Below are 16,336 nucleotides of genomic sequence, written 5' to 3'. Positions count from 1 at the left end.
TTACTGCAGCATGGGAATTACATACATAACTTGGATGGCAATCACCACAGATAAATGTGGTTTGAACTTTATTAGCATAAAGACAACACTCTCTTTTTTTTTTTACAAAAATAAAATCATTGTGAGAAGTTGCACCAGGAAAACCAACAGATATATAACATGAGATTCAGGAGTTTAGGACTTCATGTAAAAACTAACTTGTAAAACATTGAGTGGCTATTTTTAATTACTTCTTTTACTCCTACTTAAGTTCCCCACGACTGAACCCTACTTACCATGTATTAGATGTTCTTTAATACTGTATGTCATTTGAAAGGTAATCAGTAAAATTGATAATATACTCAGAATCATGATCCAAACAATTTTCCATGAAAATAGTTCACCTAAAACAGAAAGTCACAAATATTACCACTGAGAAACCTTGGGATAGACATGCTTAGTTAGAAATGCTGGACTTATCTGGTATTTCTATGTTATAAAATATACCTTTTGCTATTCAATAAAGTTATAAATATGCTAACAAATACTTTACTTTTTCCTTACTTATATAAATATATACAAGTACTATAGATTATATATACATTGGTGAATACCCACACACCTGTACAAATATATCTTTCTACTAAATCAGTGGACTTAGTCTTTTAAATAGTCTCTTCCAGGTAGTATATAGTTTTTTCATGGATGAAAACCAAATGCATGCTTATAATCTATTTTTTGTTTGTTTGTTTCATTTAATCCAAACATGAAGTACTGTTTCATTAGTTATAACATGGTATTCAGTGTCTAAATCAATTAGGTGGGTTAGTGTATAAAATCACCAAGGATTTACTTTTTTGAAAAATACACAGATAACATAAATAAAGAATATCATAACCTGACACTTGCATAATAGACTTAAAAATAATAAAAATGATGTAGTGTTAAAATGGTAATGAAAACAGGATCTTGCTGATGCATGGAAGCAGGCAGTTTCTATGCTCTAGCTTGGCTATCAAGTTAATATTTATGATATAAGGTTTGAATATGAAATTAATGTGGATAAAGAAAGTTAGTTCAATTTATAATATGCTGGAAGAGGAGACAGCTAGATAAAAATCTTTAGTAAGAACTCATCTACATGATGTGTGAATAGACAAGATAGAGGTAGAAAACATTAGGAGGTGAGGTCATATAGTTACCAAAGGAACAGATGAGTTAAATATTGGGAGATGTTTAAATATAAGTAGATAGCAATTTCAGGATATTAAACACAGATGATAGCTTAAGGAAATTATCCTATCTCTTTGTTCAAGATATACCATCATAGACTAGGTTAGAAACAAGAGAGTCTTAAGTTACTATTTTACATTAACAAACCATAGTTCACACATGAATAAGAAGGAAAAGATGGTGTGATGATTTAGGAGAACCAAATATTATTCTGATGAATTTATCTCAATGTCTCATTTTTTCTATTTTTATCATCATGTTTGACTCCTATTTTTCTTTTTAGAAATTGTGACTAAATTGATATCATTATTATTATCTGACTCAGACAACCCAGTGTATATATTTTAAGGAAGAGCTAGCATTATTATTCTATGAATAAATGATAAAATAAGCAATAAAATATAAATGTGATAGAAAGCAGAGGTCAAGGTAATATTTGGTTCTAAAAATCTGAAAGTATAAAATTCCAGTACACAGCAGTGAATTAAACAAGCATGAATTTCTACTTCAGTTCCTGCCTCAAAATTCCTACTTTTAGCTCCTGTTCTGGCTTCCCTTGGTGTGAACTATGATTTAACAGAATCTAAGTAGATTCTTCCCCAACTCCAACTTGTTTATAATTGTGACATTTTCTCATAGTGACAGAAATGGAAATTATAATAGTCAAGGATACAGAGTGAAAAATAAATACCTCCAAGAAATTAAGAGATGCCACACTAAGTAATGAGTAAGAATAAGAGAAAATAAGACATTAGAAACCAAGTCAAGGAAGAATAGAATAATATGTATGTGTGACAGTGACTATTATTGGAGAAAAAACACATTTTACCTGGTAGGACAACACTTATACTTTCTTCTTCGTAAGTTACAGGGTTTTGAATGTAGCAGGTGACATTCCAGTGAGACTTGGCTTCAATCAGAAGAGATGTTTTCATGGTGAAGATTTTGTTTTCATCTTGTGAATGGGATTTTGATGTAGCTGGAATGAGCACTCCATTGCTGTCTCTCCATTCCATGTGAGGCTCTGGGAACCAACCTCTTGAATGACATTCCAACATTACACCTTTTGTATTAGGGGCATGCATAAGAATCTGTATGTCTGAACTTGTTGCTGGTAGAAAACAAAACAGGTAAATACTATTGTAGGTATACATGGAAGAGGACATGATAGAAGAATAAAAGCCCTTTTCAATTTTAATCCCAGTTTCAAAAGACCCATTAATAGTCAAAAGACTGTAGGAATCTTGTTGCAATAAGAAGTTCATGAAAATTAAAAGAACTAGTTAGGAAAATATAATATTCAGTAAGCATCATGTATGAATTAAAGTCAGCTGAGAAAAGACCTGTTTCACTTGTTTATTCATTAATTTTAAATATTTTTTGTATTTATTAAGTAATGGAAAAAGCTTTGATTTTGGATTATGATAAAGAAATAAATAATTAAACCTCATAGAAATTATAATTTAATGTTTTTAATTTAGCATTGGTCACTAATTACTTTTGAGTGCCTGTAAATCGGTTATAAAATGAGTTTCATTTTAAACAGTATGCAGTAACTTTACTTGAAACTCTGTGTATTTTACATGGTGGTAATTGTATAAAATGTGTTTCATATAAAACAGGTAATACACTAATATTATGAAAAGTATATTTATTTAGAAAAAATTAACATGCCGGAAAATAGGATATCTTCTGAGACATAAATCTTGTGTAATGTATTGTCAATAAAAGAATTTATGGAGATTTAAGGCAATATATCAAAACTAATTTGTCTAGTAAAATGACTCTAGAAGATTATTAGATTATTTTATATCTGTGCTAAGATAATAGCTCTATGCTACATCTTATTACTAAAAATGACAATGGGCTACATTGTGTCTTTGACTTTAAACTTTAGGGTTCAGTGTTACATGACAGTCAATAAAGATTAAATATCTGGGTCTAGAATCCTTTATATATGTGCCTGCATATAGGGATTTGATCAGTTTCTTTAAACCCTCCATTTCTTTTTCCTTTAGAATATTTCAGAGCAAGTAAAATTATACAATACATATAGTTGTCTATACTTCACATGTAGCATTATAACAGAGGATGGTGAAAATTGGAGTTAAAACTTTAAAGATTTAGGAAAATTAATTAGACAAAGAAGTGATTTGGACAGAAACCAAAAAACAAAAACCTATTTCAGAAAGACTAATTTTTTTACTTTACTGAAAAATTGTATACAATATAATCTGATAATTTCCCCGTTATCACCCCTACCATATTTTCCATACCTCCACATACACCCAAATTTCTAGTGAGAAGCACATTTTTATAATTCAGTTCATCTGGAAAAATACTAAAGTGTTGTCACAAATATTTGAAAGAATAGGAAAAACAAGAGGAATCTGATGATAAGTTGAAATCTAACATTTAGTAATAACAAAGTTTTTCCTGAACTAATTTCTGTACTATAGTAATTTTCAGTTTTGATCTTACATAGCATCCAATTAAAAATTGAATGCGTATTGATCATCTTATTAATAAATCCATGTGATAAGAGTTAGAATTAATAAGAATATTCCATCTTCTCCATACTATATATTCTTTGAATCATGAATTCACAGCAGTCACAGAAAAATCAATGCCTACCTACAACATTGACCAATATGATATGTTCTTCATAGAATTTGTCATCTTTGAAGAAGCAGTGGTAGGACCCAGCATCATCAGCAGTCACTTTAAAGATCCTGAGGGTTACTCGACCTCTTCCAATGTCATCTTTTACGAGTTCAGTCCTCTCAACATATTTAGAGATAGTTTCTCCAAGCAGGTCTTTACCATTCCTATACAGGTATATTGGCTCTGTATAGCGATTCCGGAACCAGCGAATTTCCATATGCTTTGCTTGTTGTGGTGGAGACAATTGACAACTGAGTTCCAGATTTCCACCTAATGGAACCGAGACTGGACTCTGTAAGCCATTCACAATGAATTGTTCTGTGAAGGATTAAAATAATCGAAAGACAGGGGTCTGAGTTAGTAAGCATGTTCATGCCTCTTGTTGAAATTACTTTCTGTTGTTCTCTCCTCTGTCTTCTCTTTCCCTCTCTCTAACATTCATATATACTTCACTTAAGATTACTTTGTTTATTCAGAATGTATTTTAGTTAAAATTGCTTTGTTGATAAGAAGCAGAAAGTGTTACTGCAAATGGTTAGAGAAGTTTTTCAGGAATCACTGGAAGTGTTGAGCCAATTCAAGGCAGGCTACTTCCAAAGTAAATCAAGATAATGTGCAAAATAGTAGCAGAGAAAATGGCAGTATGAATAAGCCATGTGATGTAGTAAAGATTTTGATGAATTGAGACTTCAGATACAGGAAAGATTCCATAGCCCACAAATCTTGTGATAGATGTACAATGATTGTAGATGAGTATGTGGCAAGTCCTGTTACCCCTGTCTGTTACATTGTTAATTTTGAGGTGACACAGATGAATTTCCCCTGACTTTTGCATTGAGTCTCATTTTTGAGGCAAGCAATACAATATCAATAAACAAAAAAAGTCTTTATCTGGTCAATTAGAGGTGTTAAGACTCATTAGTACATGAATAAACCTTAACGTACATTTAAAATTTAATTAATAATATTATGTTCAGAGTTCCATACCAAGTCAGATATTAAATATATGGAAAGGCTTTGATAGAAGAAAGAAAAATTTAGTTACTTGTTTTTTTCTATGCATTTTGTACATAGATTTTCAACAACTAGAATCTACTCCAGGAAGCAAAGTTTATTAAATTTAGAAAATATATTATTATATGTTCTGAGAATTTTGGCTGCAAGTATGTTTGTATAGCATATTTATTCCTGTTGCCATTAGAGGCCAGGCCAGAAAAAGGCATCATATCTCCTGAAGGTACAGTTGCAGCTGGTATTGATCTCTCATGTGCCAGCTAGAAATCAAAACCAAGTCTTCTGTAAGAATAGCAGATATTTTAAAAGTCAAACTAGCTCTCTAGACCTAAGTTTATTAAAATGTAGAAGTTATATTGCGATATATTTACTAGATGGTAAGTGCTTATAGTAAGAAACATAAACTACCTTAGGTGGGGAAAAAAGGAATCAAACTGGAACTGACCTAAAAAACTTTCATGAAGCCTATTAGCTTTCATAGGGATGGAAATATCTATGTGAGACACTGGGGATAAAAATCATCACCCAACAATAAACTTCATTTTTTAACAGAGAGCCAAGCAAGATGTACCTATATGATGCACCAGTGACATGATTGTTTGTGAGTGGTAAACAATCATTTCTTATTAGATTTGAATCCTGTACCAAGAATACAATAAAATTCACATAGAGAAACAGTAATATTGGAGGAAATCAATAAACCCATTAGTCTTAAAGTGTACCATAGAAGAAAAAAATGAAGAAAATTGTTCAAGATGTGAAAATAGAAATAGAAGCATTAAAGAAAACACAAACTGAGGAAATTCAGGAACTGGAAAATCTAGGTAACCAAACAGGAACTAGAGATATCAGCATGTCTATAGGATAATAAAAGATGTAAGAAAGGATCTCAGGGACTGCAGAAACCTGAGATCAGCAAAATAGATTCTTCAACTTAGGAAAGAGAACAGGAGCTATTTATGTGAACATCACTAACAATACAACAGAGGAAAGAAAGAATTTGAGATTTAGAAGTTACCTTAGAAGATGTTGACATACCTGTCAAAGAAAATACAAGGTGTAAAAAGGTCCTAACCCAAAGTATCAAGAAAATTAAGGAAACAATGAAAGGATCAAACCTAAGAATAATAATATGAATAAAAGAGAGTAAAGGGTTCCAGATCAAAAGGCCAGAAAACATCTTCAACAAAATTATAGAAGAAAATTTCCCTAACCTAAAGAAAGAGATGCTCATAATCATACAGGAAGCCTACAGAACTCAAAATAGATTGGACCAGAAAAGAAACTCCTCCCATCACATAATAGTCAAAACACCAAATGCACAAAACAAAGAAAGAATATTAAAAGCAGTAAGGGAAAAAGTTCAAGTAACATATAAAGGCAGACCTATCAGAATTACATCAGAATTCTCACCAGAGACTATGAAAGCCAGAAGATCCTGGACAGATGTCATACAGACCACAAGAGAAAACAAATGCCAGCCCAGGCTACTCTATCCAGCAAAACTCTCAATTAATACAGATGGAGAAACCAAGATATTCCATGACAAACCCAAATTTATACAATATCTTTCCTCAAATCCAGCCCTAAAAAGAACAATAAATGGTAAAGCCCTATACAAGGAGGCAAGATACACCCTAGAAAAAGCAAGAAACTAATCGTTTTGCAAAAAAAACAAAAAACAAAAAAAAAAAAAAAAAAAAACAAAAAAAAACCAAAAAACCCCAAAAACAAAAAAATAAACAAACAAACAAAAAAAAAAACAAAAAGAAGACAATCTCACATCCAAACACAAATATAATATGAAGCAACAATCACTATTCCTTAATATCTCTCAACATCAATGGACTCAATTCCCCAATAAAAAGACACAGATTAACAAACTGGATATGCAATGAGGACCCAACATTTTGCTGCCTACAGAAAACACACCTCAAAGACAAAGACAGACACTACCTCAGAGTAAAAAGCTGGAAAACAACTTTCCAAGCAAATGATCTGAAGAAGCAAGCTGGAGTAGCCATTCTAATATTGAATAAAATCGATTTTCAAACAAAAGTCATCAAAAAAGATAAGAAAGAACACTTCATATTCATCAAAGGAAAAATCCACCAGGAAGAACTCTTGATCTTTAATATCTATGCTTCAAATATAAGGGTACCTACGTAAATAAAATAAAACTTACTAAGGCTCAAAGAACATATTGCACCTCACACAATAATAGTAGGAGATTTCAACACCCCACTCTCATCAATGGACAGATCATGGAACAAGAAATTAAACTGAGACATAGACAGACTAAGAGAAGTCATGAACCAAATAGATTTAACAGATATTTATAGAACATTCTATCCTAAAACAAATGCATATACATTCTTCTCACCACCTCATGATATTTTCTCCAAAATTGACCATGTAACCAGTCATAAAACAGTCCTCAACAGATAACGGAAGATAGAAATAATCCCATGCATCCTATCAGACCATCACGGACTAAAGCTGGTCTTCAATAAAAATAACAAATGAATGCCCACATATACATGGAAGTCGAACAATGTTCTACATAATGATAAGCTGGTCAAGGAAGAAATGAAGAAAGAAATTAAAGACTTCTTAGAACTTAATGAAAATGAATGTACAACATACCCAAACTTATGGGACACAATGAAAGCTGTGCTAAGAGGAAAACGCATAGCTCTGAGTGCCTGCTGAAAAAAAAGAGGAAAGAATATATATCAGCAGCTTGAAAGCACACATAAAAGGTCTAGGACAAAAAGAAGCAAACACACCCAGGAGGAGCAGAAGTCAGGAAATAATCAAACTCAAAGTTAAATCAACCAAATAGAAACAAAAAGGACTATGCAAAGTATGAACAAAACCAATAGTTAGTTCTTTGAGAAAATCAACAAGATAGATAAACCCTTAACCAGACTAACCAGAGGACACAGAGAGTGTGTCCAAATTAACAAATCAGAAATGAAAAGGGAGTCACAACAACAGAGTCAGAGGAAATTCAAAAAATCATCAGATCTTACTACAAAAGCCTATATTCAACAAAACTTGAAAATCTGCAGGAAGTGGACAATTTCCTAGACAGATACCAGATACCAAAGTTAAATCAGGAACAGATAAACCATTTAAACAACCCCATAACTCCTAATGAAATAGCAGCAGTCATTAAAAGTCTTCCAACCAAAAAGAGCACAGGTCCAGATGGCTTTAGTGCAGAATTCTTTCAGACCTTCATAGGAAACCTCATACCAATACTATCCAAACTATTCTACAAAATTGAAACAGATGGAGCACTACCGAATTCCTTCTATGAAGTCACAATTACTCTCATACCTAAATCACACAAAGGCCCAACAAAGAAAGAGAACTTCAGACCAATTTCCCTTATGAATATCGACACAAAGATACTCAATAAAATTCTTGCAAACCGAATCCAAAAGTACATCAAAACAATCTTCCATCATGGTCAAGTAGGCTCCATTCCAGGGATGCTGGGATGGTTTAATATACGGAAAACCATCAACATAATCCACTATATAAACAAACTGAAAGGTAAAATCCACATGATCATTTCATTAGATGCTGAGAAATCATTTGACAAAATTCAACACCCCTTCATGATAAAAGTCCTGGAAAGAACAGGAATTCAAGGCCCATAACTAAACAAAGTAAAAGCCATATACAGTAAATCAGTAGCTAATTTTAAAGTTAAGTGGAGAGTAACTTGAAGCAATCCCACTAAATCAGGGACGAGACAAGGCTGCCCACTCTCTCCCAACTTATTCAATATAGTTCTCAAAGTTCTAGCCAGAGCAATCAGACAACAAAAGGGGATAAAAGTGATGCACATTGGAAAGGAAGAAGTCAAAATATCACTATTTGCAGACAATATAATTGTATATTTATGTGATCCCAAAAGTTCCACCAGGGAATTACTAAACCTGATAAACACCTTCAGCAATGTGGCTGTGTGTAAAATTATGTCAAATAAATGAATAACCTTCCTCTACACAAAAGAGAAACAAGCCAAGAAATGAATTAGTGAAATGACACCCTTCAAAATAGTCCCAAATATCATAAAATACTTCAGTGTGACTTTAACCAAACAAGTGAAAGAAGTGAATGACAAGAATTTCAAGCCTCTGAAGAAAGAAATTGAAGATCTTAGAAGATGGAAAGATCTACTATGCTCGTGGATTAGCGGGATTAATATAGTAAATATGTCCATTTAACGAAAAGTGATCTACAGATTCAATGCAATCCCCATCAAAATTCCAATCCAATTCTTCATAGAGTTAGACAGAACAATTTGCAAATTCATCTGGAATAACAAAAAACCCAGGATAGCTAAAACTATCCTCAACATTAAAAGGACTTCCGGGGGAATCACTATTCCTGAACTCAAGCAGTATTACAGAGCAATAATGATAAAAACTGTATGATATTGGTACAGAGACAGACAGGTGGACAAGTGGAATAGGATTGTAGACCCAGATATGAAACCACACACCTGTGGTCACTTGATTTTTGACAAAAGAGACAAACCATGCACTGGAAAAAAATATAGCCTTTTCAGCAAATGGTGCTGCTTCAACTGGACGTTGGCATGTAGAAGAATGCAGATCGATCCATTCTTATCACCCTGTACAAAGCTTAAGTCCAAGTGGATCAAGGACCTCCACATCAAACCAGATACACTCAAACTAATAGAAGAAAAAGTGGGAAGAATCTCGAACACATGGGCACTGGAGAAAATTTCCTGAACAAAACACCAATAGCCTATGCTCTAAGATCAAGAATTAACAAGTGGAATCTCATAAAACTACAAAGCTTCTGTAAGGCAAAGGACACTGTTGTTAGGACAAAATGGCAATGAAGAGATTGGGAAAAGATCTTTACCAATCCTACAACTAATAGAGGGCTTATATTCAAAATATACAAAGAATGCAAGAAGTTAGACTGCAGGGAGAAAATTAACCCTATTAAAAATGGGATTCAGAGCTAAATGAAGAATTCACAGCTGAGGAATGCCGAATGGCTGAGAAACACCTAAAGAAATGTTCAACCTCTTTAGTCATAAGGGAAATGCAAATCAAAACAACCCTGAGATTCTACCTCACACCAGTCAGAATGGCTAAGATCAAAAGCTACGGCAACAGCAGATACTGGCGAGGATGTGGAGAAAGAGGAACACTCCTCCATTGTTGGTTGGAGTGCAGACTGGTTCAACCATTCTGGAAATCAGTCTGGAGATTCCTCAGAAAATTGGACATTGAACTACCTAAGGACCCAGCTATACCTCTCTTGGGCATGTACTCAAAAAATGCCCCAACATATAACAAAGATAAATGATCCACTATGTTCATAGCAGCCTTATTTATAATAACCAGAAGCTGGAAAGAACACAGATGCCCTTCAACAGAGTAATGGATACAGAAATATTGGTACATCTACACAATGGAATACTACTCAGGTATCAAAAACAATGACTTTATGAAATTCATAGGCAAATGGAAAATATCATCCTGAGTGAGGTAACCCAATCACAGAAAAACACACATGGTTTGCACTCATTGATAAGTGGCTATTAGCCCAAATGCTTGAATTACCCTAGATGCACAGAAAACATGAAACTCAAGAAGGATGACCAAAATGTAAATTCTTCATTCCTTCTTTCAAAGGGGAACAAGAATATCCTTTGGACTGAATAGGGAGGCAAAGTTGAGAACAGAGGCTGAGGGAACACCCATTTAGGGCCTGCCCCTCATGTGGCCCATACATATACAGCCACCAAACTAGATAAGATGGATGAAGCAAAGAAGTGCAGGCTGCAAGGAACCTGATGTAGATCTCTCCTGAGAGATACAGCCAGAACACAGCAAATACATAGGTGAAAGCCAGCAGCAAACCACTGAAATGAGAACTGGACCCCGTTGAAGGAATCAGAGAAAGGACTGAAAGAATTTTAATGGGCTTGAGACCCCATATGAACAACAATGCCAATCTACCAGAGCTTTCAGGGACTAAGCCACTACCCAAAGACTATACATGAACTGACCCTGGGCTCCAACTTCATAGGTGGCAATGAATCGCCTAGTAAGAGCACCAGTGGAAGGGAAAGCCCTTGGTCCTGCCAAGACTGAACCCCCCAATGAATGTGAATGTTGAGGGGAGGGAATACCCATAGGGAAGAGGAGTGGGAGGGGTTGGGGGATGTTGCCCTGGAAACCGGGAAAGGAAATAACAATTGAAATGTAAATAAGAAATACTCAATTTAATAAAGATGGAGGGAAAAAAAAGAAATCAAGTCAAACCAAAGCAAAAAAAAAAAATACAGATGCAGATATACACAGCCAAACATTGGACTGAGTGTGGGGATCCCAATGGAGAAATTAGCTCAAGGACTATAGAAACTGAAGGGGTTTGCATACTCACAGAAAGAACAGCTATCAACCATCCAGACACCCCTATTCTTCCAGGGACTAAACTAACAACCAAAGAGTACACTGGGGATATTTAGCAGATGATTGCCTTATCTGGCATCACCAGGAAGGAAGCCCCTCAGTCCTTTGGAGGCTTGATGGCTCCAGATAGGGAACCCTATGATGGGGAGTCAGGATGGGTTGGTATGTGAGGGAACGTCCCCATAGAGAAGGGGAAACGGAGGAGGGAGAAGAGAGGAGGGAGGAGTTGATAGGGTGCTTGTAGAGGGGGAACTTGGAAGGGGGATAACATTTGAAATGTAAATAAAATAACCAATAAAAAAGTTTAAGACATTGAACAAAGGCCCCGGAAAAGATATCAGACAGTAGTAAGATATCCCATGTTAATCGCTTAGTCAGGTTAACATAGCAAAAATTGCTATCCTACCAATTGGAACCTATACATTCAAACAAATGAACAAAACACCTCTTGAAAGGATAATGTTCAGGTACAAATGGAAACACAAACATCCAGTATAGGTCTAACACTATTGAATAATGAATAAATTGTTGATGGCATTACCACTCTTCTTAAATTGCACTGAAGATCTATAGTAACAAACCATCATGGATTTGGAACAAAATCAAACATATTTATCATTGGAATTAATTTGAACACTCAGCAGTTGTTTAACCACTTAAGGACACATGTCTTCTGATAACACCATAAATACACACTGAAAAAAAGACAGCATCTTTGTACAGTTTGGTACTGTTTGCACCATTATTGTTCATTGTGGATGAGTTCACATACAAGAATGCAAATTGATCAATACTTATAACCTATCAAAAAACTTAACTATGAGTAGACCAAGAACTTAATATAAGCCCAGATACACAGAGTCTAGTAGAAGAGAAAGTAGAAAAATCATTTTGAAAACACTCACACAAAAAAGGATTTCTGATGAAGACACAATTAGAACTAGCACTAAGTACCATAAATAATAAATGGGACCTCATGAAAATGAAACTTCAAAGGACACTATTATTTGTACAAAGATTTTTACCAGCTATGAATTTGATAGAATTAACATCTACAATGTATGAAAATTAAAATGCTAGACATGAAGAAAAGTAATAATTTAAAGAAAGGTCCAGATATAAATGAAGAATACTCAAAGAGAAAATTCAAATAGCTATAAAAATAGTTTTAAAATGTTCACCATACTTAGCCATAAGTGAAATGCAAATCAAAACCTCACTGAAATTTCATCCTACACCACCAATTACACTTTTATTTTTTAATTGGTTATTTTATTTCTTTACATTTCAAATATAATCCCCCTTCCTGGTTTTCCCCTGCAAAGCCCCTATTTTTGTCCCCCCCCCTCTTCCCCTTGCTTCTGTGAGGGAGATCCCCAACAACCTATCGAATTAGGTCTTAGTGTCCTAGCATTCCCTTATGTTGGAGCATTGGATTTCCACAGGACGAAGGGCCTCCCCTCCCATTGATGCTGAATAAAAAATGCCAGTTCATACCGGAAAGGATGTGAAGTAAAAGTACATATATCCATTGTTTGTAGTAGTACAAATTAAAAAAATCACTGTGGTGGTTTCTCAGGAAGCTGAGAATAGCTCTACCTCATGATCGAGCTATTCTACTCTATAGCACATACCTAAAGAATGCTTTACTCCAGAGCAGAGAAAATTGTTCAATCTTGTTAAATAATTTGGTCACAATATTCAGAAATTATAAACAACCTAGATGCTTTATAATGGATGAATGGATAAAGAAAACGTGCATCTTTACTTTGAAATATTACCTAGCTATTTAAAAATATGAAGACAAAATATTTGATGCTAAATGAATGGAGCTAGGGGCAAAACATTCTGAGTGAGATAACCTAGTTCCAGAAAGGCAAATAAAGTATGTGTTGACTTATATTTTGATATTAGCTTTTAAGTCTTTAATAAGAAAAATACAATTTATATATTCACACAGGTTATGTAGAGACTAAGGGGCTATATTCAAATATGCATGCACTCTAAATAAAATCACCAAGTAGTGGGGGAGACAAAATAAAAACTGGACATCTCTCCTCATCAAATGAATTTTCCAGTGTCAATGAGGTTGTTGAGGGTACCTGGAAGAGAATGGAGCACAAGAGATGCAAAGAAGACAAGAGTCTGATCAAGGCGACAATTTTATTTTTTTCCCAAGGCTGAATTTATACCATAACAGGGGTAACAGAGGGAGGAGGTAAGTGGGAAACATTTACACAGGCCAAGGACACGGCTCTCTCGTGGTCAGGGAATCAGCTGACATTAACAGGATGTTAAAAAGGCCACAGGTTTGTCATCAGGATCTTTTAGTCAGCAGGATCTTGGTTTTTCAGAAAGGTTACAGGTCACCACAGCGGCATCTTGACATCAGATGTATTTCTCAGCAAGGTCATATCATTATTCATCCTGACCTCCAAGTTTGTATTGTCTTCTGCAGCTGGCTGGGGATTTTCCATTAACCCAGTCATACTTAACTCTAATCATAATATTAACATCAGTGATGTAGGGTTTCAAGAGCATTGCTCTCAACATTCCAGTATTAGATAAAACACAAGTAAATGTGCATAAGTGAAATTTTATAATTGGACAATCAGCTCTTTTATATCACTTGTCTAGTTGTTAAGACTCCAAGCAATCTATATTTATTTGTGCTTCACATGGATATCCTTATTGATTCAATTTTTTGTTCTCATAGACTATTTCATCTTGCCTCTTCTTTTTCCTCTACTGTTTTGTTAATTCATAATGATGTTAATATTTATCTGAGACTGCAACGATTCCTCAGTTTAAAAGTGATCTCCAAGTTCTGTGCATTTAATAAAAATATGGAGTCTTCAATGCATATATTTGATCTCTCATTGTCTTTCTTCCTGGAATATGAAATAAACCCAAGGAAAGAATATTTGCCGAATATACATAATGACCTATTCTTCCAAGTTTGACACTCTTGTGAATCTCTTCATTTCATTGGTATATTCACTCTTTATTACCAATGATTTAAATACCCTGCCCTATGTACCAGATCCTTATTTTCCTAGAGTACTAGACATTGATGTCTCAAAAAGGCAAGTGATAGATTCATACCTGAACTCACTGCTACCATCTGGAGGAGGGACAAGGCCACACAGTGTGCAGTCAGAGGTACTCTTACAGCTCCCATCACACCTGTTATGAGACAAAAGTTTAATGACTAGTGAAAACAAAAATTTTCACAAATTAAGTACTTCCATATTTTTTATAAACTCTGGTTTCCAAGCAAAGTTACCCATCATTAGGCCTCAGTTTCTGACAATCAATATTTTTAGTATGGTCACTTAGTTCAAGTTTCTTTCTTTTTTTATTAGATATATTTCTGTACTTACATTTCAAATGTTATTCCCTTTCTCATTTCCAGTCCATAAGCCCCCCATCCACTTCCCGTCCCCCATACAGGCATTTCCCCCATCTATCCCCTTTACTGCCTCTCCAAATTCCCCTGTACTGGGGGTCCAACCTTGGCAGGAACAAGGGCTACCTCACCCACTGGTGCCCCAAGAAGGCTATTCTCTGTTACATATGCAGTTGGAGCCCTGGGTCAGTCCATGTATAGTCTTTCAGTAGTGGTTTAGTTCCTGGAAACTCTGAGTGGTTAGCATTGTTGTTCTTATGGGGATGCAAGCTCCTTCAACTCTTTCAATCCTTCCTCTAGGTACCCACGAGGGGTTCCTGCGTTCAGTTCAGTGATTTGCTGCTAGCGTTGACTTCTGTATTTGACAAGATCTGGATGTGTCTCTCAGGAGAGATCTGTATCTGGGCCATTTCAGAATGCATTTTTTAGCTTCATCAATCTTATCTAGTTTTGGTGGCTGTATATATATATATATATATATATATATATATATATATATATATATGCCACATGTGGAGCAGGCTCTGAATGGCCATTCCTTCAGTCGCTGCTCTAAACTTTGTGTCCACATCCCCTCCTATGGATATTTTTCCCCTTTTAAGAAGGTGTGTGAACATCCACATTTTGGTCATCCTTCTCCTTGAGCTTCCTGTGGTGGGTGGATTGTTTCTTGGATAGTTCGAGCTTTTGGACTAATATCAACTGATCAATGAGTGCATATCAAGTGTGTTTTTCTGTGATTGGGTTATCTCACTCAGGATGATATTTTCAAGTTCATTCCATTTGCCTATGAATTTCATGAAGTCATTGTTTTTGATAGCTGAGTAGTACTCCACTGTATAGATGTACCACATTTTTTTGAATCCATTTCTCTGTTGAAGGGCTTCAGTGCTCTTTCCAGCTTCTGGCTATTATAAATAAAGCTGCTTTGAACATAGTGGAGCATGTGTCTTTGTTGTATGTTGGAGCATCTTTTAGGTATATGACCAGGAGAAGTAGAGCTGGGTCGTCAGGTAGTGGAATATCCTATTTTCTGAGGAACCTCCAGACTGATTTCCAGAGTGGTTGTACCAGTTTGCAATCCCACCAACAATGGAGGAGTGTTCCTCTTTCTCCACATCCTCACCAGCATCTGCTGTCACCTGAATTTTTTTTTTATCTTAGCCATTCTGACTGGTATGAGATCGAATCTCAGGGTTGTTTTGATTTGCATTTCGCTGATGACTAAAGATGCTGAACATTTCTTTAGGTGCTTTTTGGCCATTCGATAATCCTCATCTGAGAATGTTTTGTTTAGCTCTCTACCCTATTTTTTAATAGGATAATTTGGCTCTCTGGAGTCTAACTTCTTGAGTTCTTTGCATATTTTGATATTAGCCCTCTATCATATATAGGATTGGTAATGACTTTTTCCCAATACTGTTGCTGTTTTGTCTTAATGACAATGTCTTTTGCCTTACAGAAGCTTTGCAGACCTATGAGGTCCCATTTGTTGGTCCATGATATTAGAGCATGAGCCATTGTTTTGTTCGAGAAATTTTCCTCAGTGCCCATGTGTTTG

General features: G+C 35.0%; 1 protein-coding gene across 1 annotated transcript; it reads right to left on the bottom strand.

Annotated features, from left to right (window-relative positions):
• Window positions 1-1,975: 1,975 nt before the first annotated feature.
• Window positions 1,976-14,547, bottom strand: LOC116897009 (selection and upkeep of intraepithelial T-cells protein 3-like). Its single transcript, XM_032898651.1, is given in 4 exon segments — window positions 1,976-2,021; window positions 2,023-2,323; window positions 3,847-4,194; window positions 14,472-14,547. Coding segments are annotated over 4 exon segments (771 nt in total).
• Between the last annotated feature and the right edge of the window lie 1,789 nt (window positions 14,548-16,336).

This window comes from Rattus rattus, chromosome 1 (genome assembly GCF_011064425.1).
Source record: "Rattus rattus isolate New Zealand chromosome 1, Rrattus_CSIRO_v1, whole genome shotgun sequence".
Lineage (NCBI taxonomy): Eukaryota > Metazoa > Chordata > Mammalia > Rodentia > Muridae > Rattus > Rattus rattus.
This window is presented reverse-complemented; position numbering and strand designations above follow the sequence as displayed.